This window comes from Dromaius novaehollandiae, chromosome 27 (genome assembly GCF_036370855.1).
Source record: "Dromaius novaehollandiae isolate bDroNov1 chromosome 27, bDroNov1.hap1, whole genome shotgun sequence".
Lineage (NCBI taxonomy): Eukaryota > Metazoa > Chordata > Aves > Casuariiformes > Dromaiidae > Dromaius > Dromaius novaehollandiae.
This window is the reverse complement of record NC_088124.1, coordinates 3,799,120-3,815,814: the sequence shown is the minus strand read 5'-3', so window position 1 is coordinate 3,815,814 and position 16,695 is coordinate 3,799,120. Positions and strand designations below refer to the sequence as shown.

The 16,695-nt window shown below is 55.0% G+C and overlaps 1 protein-coding gene across 1 annotated transcript; it reads left to right on the top strand.

Moving 5' to 3' along the window:
- The first annotated feature begins 11,722 nt into the window (after positions 1 to 11,722).
- On the top strand, positions 11,723 to 16,285 carry LOC112990242 (green-sensitive opsin). Its single transcript, XM_026111852.2, has 5 exons — positions 11,723 to 12,083; positions 13,794 to 13,962; positions 15,378 to 15,543; positions 15,670 to 15,909; positions 16,154 to 16,285. The coding sequence occupies exons 1-5, from the start codon at positions 11,723 to 11,725 to the stop codon at positions 16,283 to 16,285; spliced, it is 1,068 nt and encodes a 355-aa protein (XP_025967637.1).
- Positions 16,286 to 16,695: the final 410 nt, after the last annotated feature.

Sequence of the window (16,695 nt, the reverse complement as noted above, 5' to 3'; positions counted from 1 at the left end):
GCACCAAAGAGCTTTATAAACTGAGCAGACAAGTGAGGAGATGACGGGGCAGTCTGGAGGATTTGTCTGTCTATTTGGGGTCCTCAGATGGCCCCTAATACCGTAATAACTGAACAGCTCACACTCCTGGACACGCAGATCCCCCTCAGGGACACAGAAGGTCTGGGAAAGGCCAGAGATGTCCTATTGCTTCTCATCAGATCGGTGGCTGCGTGTGAGCAAACCTGAGAGCAGCCAGCCGAAAGCAGATGAGAAGCAAGAGGAAAAAATGAGTTGGGGAAGGAACGAAACCCTGCTGTGTCGAGTGGCTCTGCAGGGTGTTAGAGCAGGGTCGTGCAGCGGCATTCCTGCCTCGCCGGCTGAAAGCTCAGCACCGGCAGTATTCGCTGAAGCCAAGAGGGGAAAATCTGTGACACAAGGCAGGAACATGGCTTTCCTCACCTGGCTCCATCACAGCTAGTCGATACGACGTGTACACACTCTGCACCGCGTGTGGGTCCTGACAAGGGCCTTGCTGCTGTCTCCACAGTCAATAATGCTCAATTTGGGCCAAACCCCTCCTTAAAAAATGTGGCAGTCGCTAAGATGCTTCCAAGATCCCTGTGTATTTATGACAGCTTATCACCAGGCAATGAAGTGGTCCTAGCTATAAAACTTCCAGAGAGGTCAACATAGTTTTTCTCCCTGGGACCATGTGCATGTGTGTTGATAAAAAGGACATTACACAATAGGTTATTTTTCCCTTCGCTAAAGAATTTGTGCAAAGCCCGTTTGACACTGGTTCTCATTTTAATTGACTTTTTCAGTTTTTTTTTTTTATGGCTATGATGGATGCAGCTGACGAGTCGGCAGATGGTGTTGGGAAGTGACAAATTAATTACCAAGAAAGGTCACTTTTTCAAAGCACTAAACTTTCCCATGTCTTGTCCCCTTTTACCTCAAAAATGTGGCTGGCTGGCAGGTTTCCCATCCATCTGTGATGAAGCTTTCTTCATTGGAAGGGACAACCTTTAAAACAAAAGGGAAGACTAAAATTAATCATACCTGTATTAGCTGGACACTGTCTACCAAGTCCACCTCTTAATTATGCAAGTGCCCCCAAAATGGAAAGAAAACGGAGAACTGAGACCTGATTTCAAGACTTCTTTAATGGAAGCGCCGGAGTGGATGGTAGCAACAGGCATCTTTTTGTTTGAGGTTTGCTGAGTTCATAAAGGCAGCTTTTAGCATGAACCCCCCCTCCCATTGCCAATAAAAAACGAGGATAAAGGAAAATAAAATTCACAGGTGTGAATGTGGCCTCTGTCATAAGGCAAAAAGCCTCTATCCCACTAGGCTCCCTACAACAACTTGCAATCTGCAGCCCCCTTAAAATCTCCTTGTTTTATGAAGCAAAATTACAGCAGAGGTTAGAGGCTTAACAAAAAAATGATGTGCAATATGGACATGTTTGCAGCTCTGCTTATACCTGAAGTTAAATGTTTGCCATAGTTGGGAGTAATTTTAACACGAACTGCCAGTGGTAGTGAAGTCCATTAAACCATGTCTCAATTGCAATGTCAAGGAATCAAAGGAAAACGAGTACCAGCAACACTGAACATTTGTCTCCGTGTCCTGTAATTTTCTCTCTAAGTTGCTTTGTGCTTGGGGTATTTTGGCAAGGGGTTGCATAAAAAAGAGGATAGGAGAATCCCGTGCTAGTCCAAAGCTGAATTTTGGCCCTAGGCTAAAGCAGGTGGGGGAAGGCGCATGGGAGGAGCATGAACGACCAAGATCCCGCACTGCCTCTCTGCTTATGCTGGTGATTTGGGATGTTCGTTTCCATCTCAGGCAGGTGGAGACTCTCGGTCAGGAATTTGGGTGTCCACCAGCAGAGCTTGTCATTCAGGGCCAAGGGTCAGAGCTAGAGCAATAGCCCTGACAGCCACGGCAGGCCAAATCACCCTCTTCTCCCCCGTCTCCAACAACCTCCATGGATGGGGCTGGCACATATGCGAAGGGAGGGTTGGTTTTGTGCACAGAGGAGCCCCGTCTGCTGTAGCAGCTCCTCCAGCCGCCAGCCTCACAGCAGCCATCAGGCTTGGACAAATTTGTGTCCCCAGCCCTCAATTCCCCTTCCCCATGCCCAAGGGAGTGTCTGTCTCACACTTAATTTTTTTGCTTGGAGTCCGATGGGTCAAAAATATGGAGCATGCTATGCTGGATGTGATGTCTGCAGTCACACAGCTAAATGTGGATGAGAGTAAGGAGTTCATCTGAGGTTGCCTGCTTTGGAAGCGGGAGAAGAAAGCTCTTCCTTGCAGCCCAGGCACTGTCTTCCAGCTGCTCTCTGCATAGATGCGTTACGGATTTAGCAGGCGCTGTTGTCTGCGGCTGCTGAATTCTCCTAATGAATAAAGCACCAGTGGCAAATTTTAAATGCAATTTTCCAAATATTAATGCTAGATAAATATTTGAAGAATCACAGGCTTAAAACACATGTTAATTTGCAGCATAAATATTTTAAGCACACAGACTTCCTACTCCCGGCCCAATTCTTGCCTTGCACCCAGTTCAGTTTCTCCCCTCTGCTCGGTGCAGTAATTCATGGCAATTCACCGCTGCGTAGCGGGGCTGGGAGAGAATCGACAGCGAGGATTTAACTCCTGCTGACTCCCCAAAACTGCTCACCCTCCTGGTTGCAGCAGCAAATAGTGATCTTTAGATTAATGGTGAATTTGTCTGGTGGTGTTTCTCTCCTCTCCCACGGTTCCTGCTTGGCTTATACAGCAAATCCAGAGACCTGAGACCTGGAGGGTCTTTTTGCAGCCCGCGCTGAGCTCCGGATAGGGTGCAAGTCAGACACGGAGCAGGAGGCAAAGGCTCTGGGTGCGCCGCAGAGGATGGGGAATGCCCTCAGCTCACCTTTTAGAGGTGGCGATCTCATTTTTACCTGACAACGCAAAGCTCCTTAGCTCTCCAACTCCAGCATGTCCAAGAGGCTCTGGACGGGGAGCAGCTCCTTCGCAGCAGACCGTCTCCAGCAGGATCGTGCTGATTTGCATCCTCAGCAGCTTGGTGAGCTCTTCCAGCCCTTGAGAGCCTCCGTCCGGTATTTAAAGCCTGAGGAGTCAGTGCTGCACCCCATAATCCCAAAGCCTCTCTGGAAGCCAGGTCTGAGGTGACCTGAAATGGACCTTGCAATATTGGTAGAAATTCTGGCCTCCTGCCTCGATGTCTCTGTGCCTGGAAGGGATCTAACGCCGTCTGTTTGCGGTGCGAGGAGAGGCATGCATGCGTTTACAAAACACATTTCAGTGTTTATAAAACATTCTAATCGCTCAAACAAGAAACAAATAAACAAGAGGGAAAGTGTTTCCTTGCTTTGTTTTTCTTGGCTTCTGCTCGCTCCTTTCCTACTCTCCCCCCAGCCTGGAATAAGCGAAGAGAGAAAGGAGAGGAGGCGAGAAAGCAAAATGGGATGCATCTCGTTTGTTCCCCTTTTGGTTTTCAAATCCAAACCAGCAGCTTTTCACTTGAAGGCTCGGGAATATTTTTAGGAATGGTGGAAAATGCACTTCACCCCGCTGGCAGGGGCTGTGGCCGGATGGTCCCCGGTCCCTCGCGGAGCGCGGCTCTCCATCGCCCCGGGTGCTGCGGGAGCAGGGCCCGGCCGGCGGCACGGAGGGGCAGGTGAGGCACCCGGCCCGCAGCGGCAGACACCGCACGCGTCCCATGGCCTGAGCGCTGGCCCGAGGCTCTGGAGGTGGGGAAATCGCTTAGCGCTTCAGAAAAGGAGCTCACTGCCCGGCTCACAGGGAATATTCATTAGATTTTATGAAAGAGCAATTTAGCCTTTACACACACCAAGCACCCACTGACCTTTTATTTTCTTATTACCTCTTTCCCCCCCCCCCCCACCGTTCCTGTATCAAACAACAATATATCAGGTTAAGCATAGCAAGATGAAATGCTAAGGCACTGAGAAGTACATTAAAAAGCTGCTTTGCAGGGCTGCTTGCACTGTCAAATCAGCAGGAAGATGATGTATGATATTGTTACTCACCCATGGGATGCAAAATGCAGTCCTGTGGTCAGCTTTGCAGGCCAAATTTGCAGTAAACCCTGTTTTCCTGCAGAAGCTAGCGGGGTTTTTTGCCTGAGGAGGGAACAGGAGTAAACGTGAAGAATCCGGGATCCAACCTCCAGCATTTTCGGGTTTTGTCCATGGAGATTATCCATCCATGGGAGACTGTAGCATGAAAAGACATTGCTGATCTCAGTGCTGCCAGCTCCCAAGAGATTTCCTGATACAGCAGACTGGATTATGCCGGATGCCCAGGATTTATCAGCACTTGCAGCAGAGTCGCCGCTTTCATTCCAGAACCCTTCAGCAGCAGTTAATAGTAGCTTATCTGCAACAGGGGAGAAGAATTTTCTGTTTCTTTCTCTCTTTTCAGACCTTCAAGACACCAATTCATTCTGCAGGGTAACACGGAAAGAGGGTCAGATGGCTTCAGGGTCAAAGAGAGACAGCACGACCTAGCAAGCACTTTCCCATCCAGGTCTTACTGGGCAGATTAATGTGCGCACTGGTGAGCCTTAATGGGGCCCGCGTGGCTCTGGCACCTTCGTGGGAGACCTGGTGATCAGCGGAACCCAGCGGCACGTCCCGGCTGGAGCACGGGCCAGCAGAGCCAAATGCAGAACTCGGACAGCAGCAGTCAGATCTGCAGGGACATGTCAGTCTGTCCAGGAAATCCAGTTCTGCAATGGGACTCAAATTTGCTAAAAAGCCAATTTAATCTATAGATCTTTCGCCTAGGTGATGAATAGCAACCTCAGGAAAAGCCTCTCCTCTAGTCGACCGCAAAGCTTAGAGAGCTAAACAGTAAAGATCAGGAAATTAAGGAGAATAAATATTAATGAAAGGAGTGGAAAATTAATCATCGCTTTTCCAAACGATCCCACCATCACTTTGCTCATCCGTGCAGGGCTACTGCGTTCACCTCTTCCCTTGTCACGCGCAGGCCCTGGCAGCCCCCGGGCAGGAGCACGTGCTCAGAGAGCTTGCGCAGAGCCTCCGCCGGAGATGCAGCCGCCACGCAAACAGCGCAAAACCACAATTGCATGTGAAAAGCGATAAAGAGGCAGCAAGCAGGAAGGGAGCAGGAATGGCAAAAGGGAAAGGGTGATTGTACCAACATGGGATTCAGTGCAAAAAAAGAAAAACCAAAACCAGTGAAAACCCCTCCGCTAATTTCAGTCGGCTGCAGGCCAAGCCCCGAGCGATGGGGCTTAGCTCCACGGGTGCAGCTGAGAACCGGGATCGTTACGTAAAGGGACGGAGAGGGAGCCGGGCCGGGCCGGGCCAAGTGGAAGAAATGAATCCAATTACAGGATGAAGGGCAAAGGGAGAGAAGGGATGCGTTTGGTCTGGAGCAAATCCCTAGAAGGCTTTAAAGCAAGGACAGCAGCAAGATGAAGACAAAAGCAAGCTCCAGCGCAGGATGCTCAGCCACCACTGTGAGGAACTGGGTACCCAAAACAAGGTGGTGGTGGGGCCTGTCTGGTGGCGAGAGTCTGGGCAAGGCAGCAAAGAGAGGGGCTCTCCCTGGGACACCCAAAGGGAGGTGGCTTTGCCGGGACTTGGAGCATCAAAGTGGCCATGCACAGTCCAAAAAGGGACACTGGAGCAAGGAGCCGCAGAGCCAGCCCAGCCAGGCACTGGGCAACAGCCCTGCTGGAAAACAGTAAACAAACGAGTAAACCCCAAATTTCCTCAGCACTTTTTCCCAAAACATAAAATCCCAGCCGGACCTGTCACAGCAGTCTCCAGGTTTCCACAGAGAAAAGGGCTGTGCACTAGAAACAAACAAAAAAAAATAATGACCCAGTTATGACAAAATGAAACAGCGTGTATAAAGCATTGCTGCAGTGGGCTGCAAGCGCATCCAAAATAAGGCCCTCAGGAACAACAGGGTTCACTTCAAATGAGATTTACAAATTAAAAATAAAAGAGCCGGATTATTGTTATTTGCCTAAATCCCATTTTCTGACTGCTCAGCCATCCTCAAAGCCGGCCCGCAGCAGGCGCTGCTGGACGCTGCAGAACGAAGCAATGGCGGTGCTGCGCTCTTACGTCCCTTTGGAGCTAAATGAGCTGGCTTTTCTTTTCTCTAGGGGCCTGGCTGCGCAGTGAGGCACTTGGCATTAGCAAGACGGGAAGATCTCAAGGGAACAGGCAGCATCTCCTCGCTGGCGTTGGCCAGCACCCTCTCCAGCGGCCGGTTTGCTCCCTTACGCAGCCGCTGACAGCTAGAGCAACGCGCTCGCGCTGCTTCCAGGTGCTGGGCTGGTCCTGCGCTGCTGGAGGGCTGGCGATGCCGTCTCGCGAACCTGCACACTACGCTGCAGCCCTAGTTAATCACCTAGTTAAAAGTGCTGACAGCACCGCGCAGCGTGGTGCGGGCTGGCGGCGGAACTGGGATTGCTCAGCTCCTTGGCAAAAAAAATGACAGGTCCCAGTGACTTTTTGTCTCTGCAAGGAAATGTTATGGTGCTTGTGGAGATGTTATGTGGATCGGCAGCAGGAGGAAAAGCCCGGGAGGTGGCAGGGGCCTGCTCGCTTGTGAGCGCTGCATGCATGAGGGGGACCCTGCAAGGAAAACAGGAGCTGGAGTTTCCCGCGGCCAAAGCTTGTGGATGCAGCAAGTTTTGAGGGCTCTGAGCAAGGACCTGTCTGCTGCATGGCAGGAGACAGGCTTCTGTGTGCTCTTTTTTGGGGGGAAATGGCACAAAGAGCCCCTCTTTGCAGCACCAGCCCCTTGTCCTGGATGGATGCAACCACGCGAGCCTGGAGGACCTGCAGGCAGGCAGTGCCGGCACGCAGCTCCCGCGGGCAGAGGGCCCAGGCCGCCTCCTCGGCCGCGTTAATCCACTCTGGTGGGGGGGGCAATGGCTCCCTGAACCGAATTGTAAATACATCTGTGTCCTCCTTCTCCCTGCCACACATTTAAATCTATTTGATCCACTCTAATGGATTGATCTACAAGTTTGTGCACACACATCCTGCTTTGGCCGGGGCAGCTGACAGCACCTCGCCCATCACGACCTGTCAGTTCCACTCAGCCTCACCTCTGCCGGGAGCCGCCGGGAACGAATCCAATTACAGGATAAAGGGTTTTCTTCCCCTCCATATGGTCTCCACAACGCTCCAGCTTTAGCTTGCTTTAACCCCTTTCCTGGTGAGGGAGCTCGCAAGGCTGGAGTAAGCGGCTCAGCGCACCGGCCGTGCGTGGCTGCTCTCCGATACGGGAAGCCAGGTCTTCCCAGGGCGGCCTGGGGGTACCGGGAGGCAGGCACGTGTCTGTGGCATAGTCACACTTCCCTCTTCTTCCTCCTGCCCGCAAGCAAGGTTTGAGCCCCTCCAGAAAGGAGATTCAGGGTAATGCTTTACAAAACCAGCCAAAGGCAGAGAAGCAAACTCTGTGCCGTTTTGCACTCAGCGTTGGCCCTGGTGCTCAGCGCAGGGTTTAGGTCCTGCTCATCAGCCACCACGACAATTTGGACACAGATGGGAAGGTGCCAGACTCACAGCCAGAGCTCATCCCTGGGCCTTCAAAACTGAATTTTGGTGTCTGCACTGAGATAAGCCCGCAGCACCACCCGGTTTCTTTTGGGGCTGAGGGAACCTAGATGAAGGGGGGAGCACTTCTCTGGGGTTTATTCGGGATAGGCACATGCAGGGTGCCCCAGTTTGTTTCCCAGTGGGTTTTTAGTGCTCTTGCTTTTGCATTTTGTTACACCTTGCTCTGCAACCGGCTCCCTGCGTGCCCTTGGGCAAGTCACCTAGTCCCCCACGACCACAGAGGCACTGCACGGTCGTGCCCTGCCTCGCGCGGGTGGACGGGCACAGCGAAGGGCTCCCAGCTCCCGCCGCCCCGGGGAGCCCACCTCTCCCAGCGCACCTGCGTGGTCTGCTCCGCGTGTCCCTCGAGCCCCGTGAAGGCCTCATCTCCTCCGTGCAAGCTGCTGCTGCTTGGTTATTTGATTATCATTATCATTTCTTGCTTTACACGGGACATGAAAGCCCAGACAAGCTCAGGGCTCTGTCACGCAACGTGCTGACAAACAATGAATAAGAGAGAATCTCATCTCAAAGAGCTTAGCAAAGCAGAAAATCCTGCAAGAGGAAAGAAAACCTTTCCTTTTCCTAAGGACAAGCAAGAAGGAAAAAGGGATTGCTCCCTCCCTCTCATTCAATGGGGCCTAGATTTTGCTATTGCCTTCTTGGTCTTAGAGTCAGCACAGAAAACAATTGAGAGCTCTGGGAGACAGCCGGCAAAGTTTCCTTGCTAAGAGATACCAAATTAAAGCCATCACTTTCCATTTCTGTGACAGACACACCGAGGAAAGCGAGGTTGCATTCAGGACACGTCCTGGAGGACCCAGCTATCCTCTCTGGTATCATTTTCTTCTGCCGAGTTGATTTGAGGCCTGTAGCATTGCTCCGGCTGCTGCTGACCTGCCAGGAACTCTAAATCCACATCAACGCCAGGCTCGGGGTATCTACCGGAACGCCAGCCTTCGTCTGCGAGGGGGAAAGCTGAGGCCGTGAGGACAACAGGGCAGGGACAGCACCACGCTCAGCCCGGCTGGAACGACAAGGAGACTTACGCTTACCTGCTCCATATTCAGCTCCCAGCGAGGGGAAACATCCTGAGCACTGCTCCGAGGCCGAGTGAATGTCCTCTTGGTCCAGATGTTAGCAGCCCTCCGTGTCAAAGGTTTCTGGGTACCAACCACGAAGCCAAGGCTGCACCAAGCCTGAGCTGGAACAGGGAGAGGAGAGGGTTTGCCTTGGCCAAGGAGAAATCCTCTGTGCAGAAAATACTGCTGATGCTTCTCCCCAGCCTTTCCCCCCTGCTGATCCTTTTCCCCAGCCTTTCCCCCTGCTGATCCTTTCCCACTGAAAACTACTTTGATTTCTCCTGCGCCTTCCCCAGTTATGCTTCATTTGTGCAGCTCTTCAAGAAAAGACAGAAAGCCACAAGGATGTGGCAGAAAGTTAGTCTCAATGAAAGAAATGCTGGAAGGTGAAAATTCACTTTCCCATGAGCTCATCATGTTCACAGACAAAACTCTGGAGAAGCATGTGAGCTTTCTCATGCCTCTAGAACTGACAGCAAGGTCCAAATCTTTTGAAGCTCGACCATTATGGTGAAATATTTTAGGGGAGCAGAGCTACTCTCTACCATGGCAGCTGGGAATGATATGCTGGAATTGAGATGCACATCTGGACTTGTCTGTTTACATGTATTAGCTTTTCTGTTTTCTCCTCAGTACTGAACTAATTCTGTAAAAACATGTCCAAGTAAGTTTTGTACATTCAGAAGCCTGACTGTGATCAAGACAGGCATGAAATACCTCCAGGCAAGCCTTTTTGAGAAGTAAGGCCATGGGAGTTCTCCACACGAAACTCTTTCCCACAAGGAAGCGCCTGCGGAGAGCCTCGCAAGACCTGCACCGGGAATTTTGTGACTGCTGGTTTCACAAGTGCGGTAATTTCACAAAACATTCAGTGAGATACCTCTGAGTGGCACGGACATCCCACGAGGGATCCTCATCTCGGGGCACCTGAGGCTGCTGTGACCCACTTACTCTTGCCACGTCCTACTTCTGCTCCTCTCGGACCTGTGCAGATCAGTGGCCAGCGATTAGGTTGTCTTTCATCCTACCCCATGCCCCTTGGCTTCCGCTCCTGCCCTCCAGCTCCAAGGCACTCCGGTTTTACAGGAGACCTCGTTCTTCCAGCAAGACAACGTTGACTTTTTCCATCCGCCTTGCCTTGGCGGAGGGCAGCTGTGGGAAAGAGGCTAACAGCTTACCGCCTTAACAGATCAGAGTCATTAACACCACCAGATGTCAGAGATTAATGGAAGAGCTTTGCTAAGACGCCTTAGGCAGGTCTCCTGGAGAAGGAGCGCCCGTGACCCAGAAGAAAGAATTGGGGAAAGAGCGTGGATGGGATGGGGTGGAGCATTGGTGCTCCGAGCTAGCACTGACCCTGCTGAGAAGGATTTTATGGTCTTGTGTGCACTAGGATGGAGATCCCTCACCCCAAATTGAGCACGAAGAGACAGAGGGAAACATCTTTCCTTCCTACTTGCTCTCCCAGTGTGGCCACAGGCCGGTGCTAATTTCTCCTGCGCTGTCTCCGGAGGGGATTCAGGGCAGGCAGCATCTCTCAGGCTTTCCCTTCCCTCCCCAGCGTGCTCAGGCACTGCTTCTTGAGCAAAGCGATTTCCGAAATGAGTGGCAATTTGTCAAGCTGTTTTTAGAGCTGTGGCCAAGGAATCTCCCTAAACCCTGCCAATCCTTGCAAAGCTGCAACCCAGATCGGTGTCCCACTTCCCGGGACAGGGAGGAGGCGTGGGGGTGGGAAACACTCCCCTTCACTGCCTGCCAGCTTCCCGGGAGGCGGGACGCCCTGGCACGGGGCCGGCTGGGCTGCGGCCTCCGGCTGGGATCTGGATGGAGAGCGTGGCCCGGCACAGACGTGGGCTCCCTCCTGTCACGCCAGCGATCCTTGGAGGCTCCCCTGAGGGACCCGAGTCCCTTACAGCCCTGGAGAGCAGAGGTGAATAAACGTACCCTCCAGCCCAGAAGGGAGGCAAGGGCAGAGGGAGAAAGTCAGTCCTCTGCACTCTGGCCCAGGGCACTTGAACCAGGGCACAGTGTGGCTGAGATGGTTGCCCAGAAGATGCTGTGTTTACAGAGGTTGCAGCTTTGGGACAGGAAGCAGCTACTGTCCTGCCTCTGCACAGCAGTGGTCCTGGCCCATGTGCACGGAGCCTCGTTTGCTCTGTGGTTGGGACATCACTATCCAAACCCAATGCTGAACTGGGTGCCTCAACCACAGAGCAACCAAACAGCCAGAGCCACAACTCGCAGACCCCCAGGACCTCATGCCAGCCCCCCAGGACCTCATGCCAGCCCCATCCACTGCGCTCAGTCCTCTCCTCCCCAATGACCGGCCCAAGGTCGGTGCGGCAGAGCTGGGCGCTGCACCACGACCTCCCCAGCCTGAGCCCAAGACACCAGCTCCCTCGGCTACCCGGGGACGCGCCAAAGGCTGCAGTCGCACCGGGGACTCAAGCCTGGACCCGTTTTTCCCATCATTTGGCTGAAGGAGCCGCTCACCAAATCACCACCTCACCTTCTGCCTTCGCCCCTCTTCCAATGTGCTCCCCATCCCGTCCCTTCCTCCCCCCAACTCCTTAAACAATATTAAACACTTAATGGCAATTAATACGCTTTAATGCAGGTTTTGGGGCCAACTGGCTGCTTAGAGGGTGCTTAAACCATCAACCCCTCTCAATCCCGTTGCCCTTGTCATCCAAAGTTAGCCTAGCCCCTAATCCGGCCTCCCCCCGCGCTTCCTCGAGGAGGCCGGAGGGTATAAAACCTCCCTGGGCAGGTGGGCACCGCCAGCCCTCGACGCAGAGCGGGGACCGCGCACCACCCCTCCGTCCCCTGGGATTTACCGTTGTCCTTATTTGTTTGGGTTTTGGAACCGGGGTGGGGGGAGGGATTTTTTTTAATTGGGTATTTTTGAACATTGGGGGACTTTTTTTTTTTTTTTGGTAAATTGGTGTTGATACAAAATTAATTAAAAAAGAATAAACTAGAGCATTTGATTAAAAAAACAAAACAAAGCAGCTGCCAAAATATTGGCAAGATGAACGGGACAGAAGGTGTCAATTTTTACGTGCCTATGTCCAATAAGACAGGGGTGGTGCGAAGCCCCTTCGAACACCCCCAGTATTACCTAGCCGAGCCCTGGAAATACCGAATCGTGTGTTGCTACATCTTCTTCCTCATCTCCACCGGGCTGCCCATCAACCTCCTCACCTTGCTGGTCACCTTCAAGCACAAGAAGCTGCGGCAGCCGCTCAACTACATCCTCGTCAACCTGGCGGTGGCCGACCTCTTCATGGCCTGCTTCGGCTTCACCGTCACCTTCTACACGGCCTGGAACGGCTACTTCGTCTTCGGCCCCGTCGGCTGCGCCGTGGAGGGCTTCTTCGCCACGCTGGGAGGTGAGGGCTGCGGGACGGGGCGCGCGCCCGAGGGCGAGGCTGGGCAGAGCATGAGTGTATGCCCATGGGGCTCCGGGAGCCCAGTTCCACCTTTTTCTTGTGCTGGTGGGACAGGTCTAGCGCCTGCAGCATCCCTCCTGTGGGAAAGCCGCAGCGGTCCTCTTGCAGCACCAGAAATGGGCTGCAAGGTGCAGCGCTGGGTCGCTGCATGGGGCAGAGCTCACAGCACAAGGCTCCCCTTCAGCTTAAAACTGGGGATAAAAAAAAGAGGGATTTCTTTAAGTTTGGTCTCGACATCGAGAAGCGCTGATCTCGCGACTGCCAGGACAGCTGCAAAGCAAACGAAGACGGGATCCTGGTCTGCAGGGTCCAACGTGGCCTCATCCAGCCTGCCTGCCCGGGGGCACAGCCGGGGTCTCGCCCCAAGCTGCAGGGCTGGCCAGGACCTGGTGGGGACATCCGCGCCGGGTCCCCAAGATAAGAGCCGTGTCACGGCGGGGAAGGAGCGCGGCGATGGGGTTGCACAGAGCGAGGCGAGCCAGGCCCAGGCTTTGCAGCCACGGCTCAGCTCTGCCCCAGCTGCACCCGATTTGGCCGCCCCATGTGAGCTCCCTTCTTTCCCTCCTCCGGGACACGAGCGCTGCTAACGCTGCGCCCTGCACAAGCCCCCTCGCAAAACAGGGACGATTCATTCGGCACCCTGCGCCCACGCAGCCAGCCGGGCCCACACGACACCTCGTGATTTAGCTGACAACCGCTATTCCTCGCAGCAGAGTCACAAGCGACGCAAGGACTTCTTTTTTTGTTTTTGAAGGGGTGATTTCCTGCAATGACGCCTATGTGGGGGAAAAAAAGTCATTCTGCAAGGCCAAAGCAAGGCTAAATTCCTTGACCCAAGCCAAGGACTGAGGAAGAGCTTGGTACTGGGGAGGCAGCAGAGCATCCTATGGGTCTGCCCCATTTCTGATCGAGTGAGCCTGCAACCAGAAAGGCACATCCAGCCCTGTGTGCTTTCAGGCAATGTTGTTTGGGCTTCCCATTTTCTTTTTTCTTTTTTTCTAGTAAAGAGCAAGGAGGCTCCTGATCACAGGAAAGAAAGTTTGATGGGAAGCAGTGACTGCGCTAGCAGCAGGTCTCCAGCGAATCCTAGCACAGGGTGTAGTTATCAGCAGATTATCACAGCTGGGGGCATTAGCAGGCTTACAGCACCGACTAAACGCTCCCAATCCCCTGAAGTTTAATTATCCCTTATAAATAAATGTGCCCGCCTGCCCACCCGCACAGCCTCCCCCGTACACCTCCTCCAGCTTACCCGGCAGCGGTGGAAGGCTCAGGAAACACATTTAAAGGCATTAACAGGTTTGGATGCATCTGGCATCTTTGCCGGAAACGGTGCTTCCTGGCGCCCAGGTGGTGTTCGCCCCATTGATTTTTAAATGATTAAAAAAAATCACAACGATCCCTCCCTGCTCCCCAGGTCCCGCTGCGACACAGCTGCTCCCCTCGGCTCCTAGACCTTGTGCACGTTACGGGCAGGAGAATCTCGGTTATTTAACAGGCAGATTCTTCCCGCTGCTCCTGTTGCACAAAGATGCTGGTCACCCCTTGCGGATCCTCGATCCCTTGGTCCCCAGAAGACCACAAAGAGAAGATGAAGCTCAAAGGAGACCTTAATGCCATCATATGCTCTCTTTCTCTCCCCTCCCGCAGGCCAAGTTGCCCTGTGGTCCCTGGTCGTCCTGGCCATCGAGCGCTACATCGTTGTCTGCAAACCCATGGGGAACTTCCGCTTCTCCTCCACCCACGCCATGATGGGCATCGCGTTTACCTGGATAATGGCCTTTTCCTGTGCGGCTCCACCCCTCTTCGGCTGGTCCAGGTGAGTGGAAGGATGCTCCGTGGCAGCCCTAGCTGCCCTGCAGACACCCCAGTGGGACGGGAGGAGACACAGCCCGTCTCCTGCCATGAGACTCCCCAGGCTTCATCCGAGTGAGACTGGAAATGCCACGTCTGTTGCTGTTATGATGGCTTGGTGTCCCTGCAAGTCAAGGTAGCTCCAGGCTCAGGATCTCCAGCTGCAAGCTCCCTTTACGTGCTGCAGAGAGAAAGAGGTGCTTCTGCAGGCACAGTTCGACCCACCCTTGGGATCCTCACCCAGGAGAGTTGTGCCATGAAGGGGCCATTTCACTCTGCAGACCGTAAATGGCATTTGAATGAGCCATCCTGCGGACAAGGCTGCTCCAGGGAGGCACGTCTGGCCTTGCTCACATGCTGCTCCACCGTGGCAGCCCCAGCTTTGCTCCTTGCACCTCCTGGACCTTGCAGCCACCTTTCCCTGTACCCCACCTAGACCTGCCCTCCCATCCGCCCTGCTCCCAGCACCGCGGAGGGGCTCCTCCTTCCAGGACCGCAGGACGGCCTGGCCAGGGGGCTGAGGTGGGGGCATGGACCCCTGCTGCTGCCTGCGCTGCCCAGAGTGCAAGGAAGGAGCTGAGGAGGTGGAGGGGATTTCTCTAATGCTGCGGCTCTGGCCCCCCGAGACCCTGTGGCAGAGCGGTCCTGTGGGGTCGTAGCAAGCCCCTAGCAGCCCTTTGGGCATGTGCAGGAGGTGGCTTCGGGGGTAGCAAGGTCCCCATGCCACCAGCTGGTGACAGCACAGCAAAACCCATGGCCGCACAGTCCGGCTCCAGCTGCGGATGGGGATCCCCGGCTGGGCAGCCGTCCTCGGCTCCCAGGCTACGTCCCTCTGAGCCAAGGCTCCCGTGGACGTGGGCCCCATGTGGGGGACGAAGCCCTCCAGAGCTCAGACCAGCCCTGCCAGCAGCTCCCGTCCCCGCGCGGCATCCCTGCATCCGCAGAGGGAGAGAGCAGGTGGCTCCCGGCAGGCAACTGCTCAGCCACGTAGGAAGGAAATAAATCGCCTGTTCGCCGTGGGAGGAAGCCAGTGTCACAACAAACCCATGTTCCGCGCCCAAGCGCAACGTGTCGGCGCGGCGCGAGCGGCAAACGGGCCTTGCTCACTCGCTGCCTGCCCTGGCGCAAGCAGCCCGCCGCGAGGCCGGGTGCTGGGGGTGACTCCAGCACACCGAGGAGCCCTGGGGTTTTGGGGGTCTCCAGGGGAGGGGGCAATGCAGCTGGGGTGAGTGCCGTGAAGCCGGTGAGGAGCTCAGCCAAGAGATATGTGCTGCTCCAGGAGCATCTCCCAGCCACAGAGGATCCAGTCGCCCACTTTAACCCGCTCCCGTCGTCCCCAAGGAGGGTCCTCACGAACGTCCTAACCTTTCTCCTTGGCAGATACATGCCGGAGGGGATGCAGTGCTCCTGCGGCCCCGACTACTACACCCACAACCCTGACTTCCACAACGAGTCCTACGTCCTCTACATGTTCATCATCCACTTCATCGTCCCCGTCGTGGTCATCTTCTTTTCCTACGGGCGCCTCATTTGCAAAGTCCGAGAGGTAGCGTGCGGATGGGGACCGGGGGGGTGAAGGGGGATGGGGTGGGCTGCCCAGGAAGGAGAGGGGAGGCGATGCTGGGGTGAAGAGCCGCAGGGTCCCGCTCACCGCCCCTGCCCGCGCCCACAGGCAGCCGCCCAGCAGCAGGAGTCGGCCACGACCCAGAAGGCGGAGAAGGAGGTGACGCGGATGGTGATCCTCATGGTGCTGGGCTTCATGCTGGCCTGGACACCCTACGCCGTGGTGGCATTCTGGATCTTCACCAACAAGGGAGCCGACTTCACTGCCACGCTCATGTCAGTGCCTGCCTTCTTCTCCAAGAGCTCCTCCCTCTACAACCCCATCATCTACGTCCTCATGAACAAGCAGGTGAGGCTCCCCAGCAGCGCTGCCTGCCTTCGGCCAACCCCCCGTGAAGCCCCCGCCTTGCCTCTCCCCTGCCCTCGGCTCAGCACTGCTTGCGGTGTTGCAGCAGCACCTTGCACCCCCTCAGAAGCGGTTGTGTCTCAGCACGGCGGGGAGCTGCAAGCTGGGGGGCTGCCAGGTGTTCCCCGTCCCGCAGCACGTCCCCGCTGCCCCCAGTGCCACCGTTTTCTCTCTCTCCCTGCTCCAGTTCCGTAACTGCATGATCACCACGATCTGCTGTGGCAAGAACCCCTTTGGGGATGAAGAAGTCTCCTCTACCGTATCCCAGAGCAAGACTGAAGTCTCCTCCGTCTCCTCCAGCCAAGTATCACCCGCATAGACCATGGACAGTTTGAACTGGGGTGACCCGCCGAGCTCTGGGACCTAGACACCCACGCACCCACAAACTCGTTTCACGCAGTCACTCCCTTGTGCACTGACACCCCTCCCCTGCCGGCCCGCGCTCTCCCGCTGAGCCCCAGCTGGGCAAACACCGCTGTCGCGTCCCCCCGGGGCAAACGCTGTCCCGCCCCGCGCCGGCCCTGGGGCGCTTTTCCCCGAATCCGCATGCTGATACCCCACGATCAAACCCGACCTGGGCCGCCAGCCTGCAGCCGGGGCCGCAGCAGAGGCTGCTTTCGCAGGGGTTCCCTTTCCAGCACCTCCGATGCAGGAGGAAAAAACCACTTTAAAGCACTGCCGACATTGCACACGTGCGCGAGCACCTTCCCCAGTGCACCCGTGGGTGCC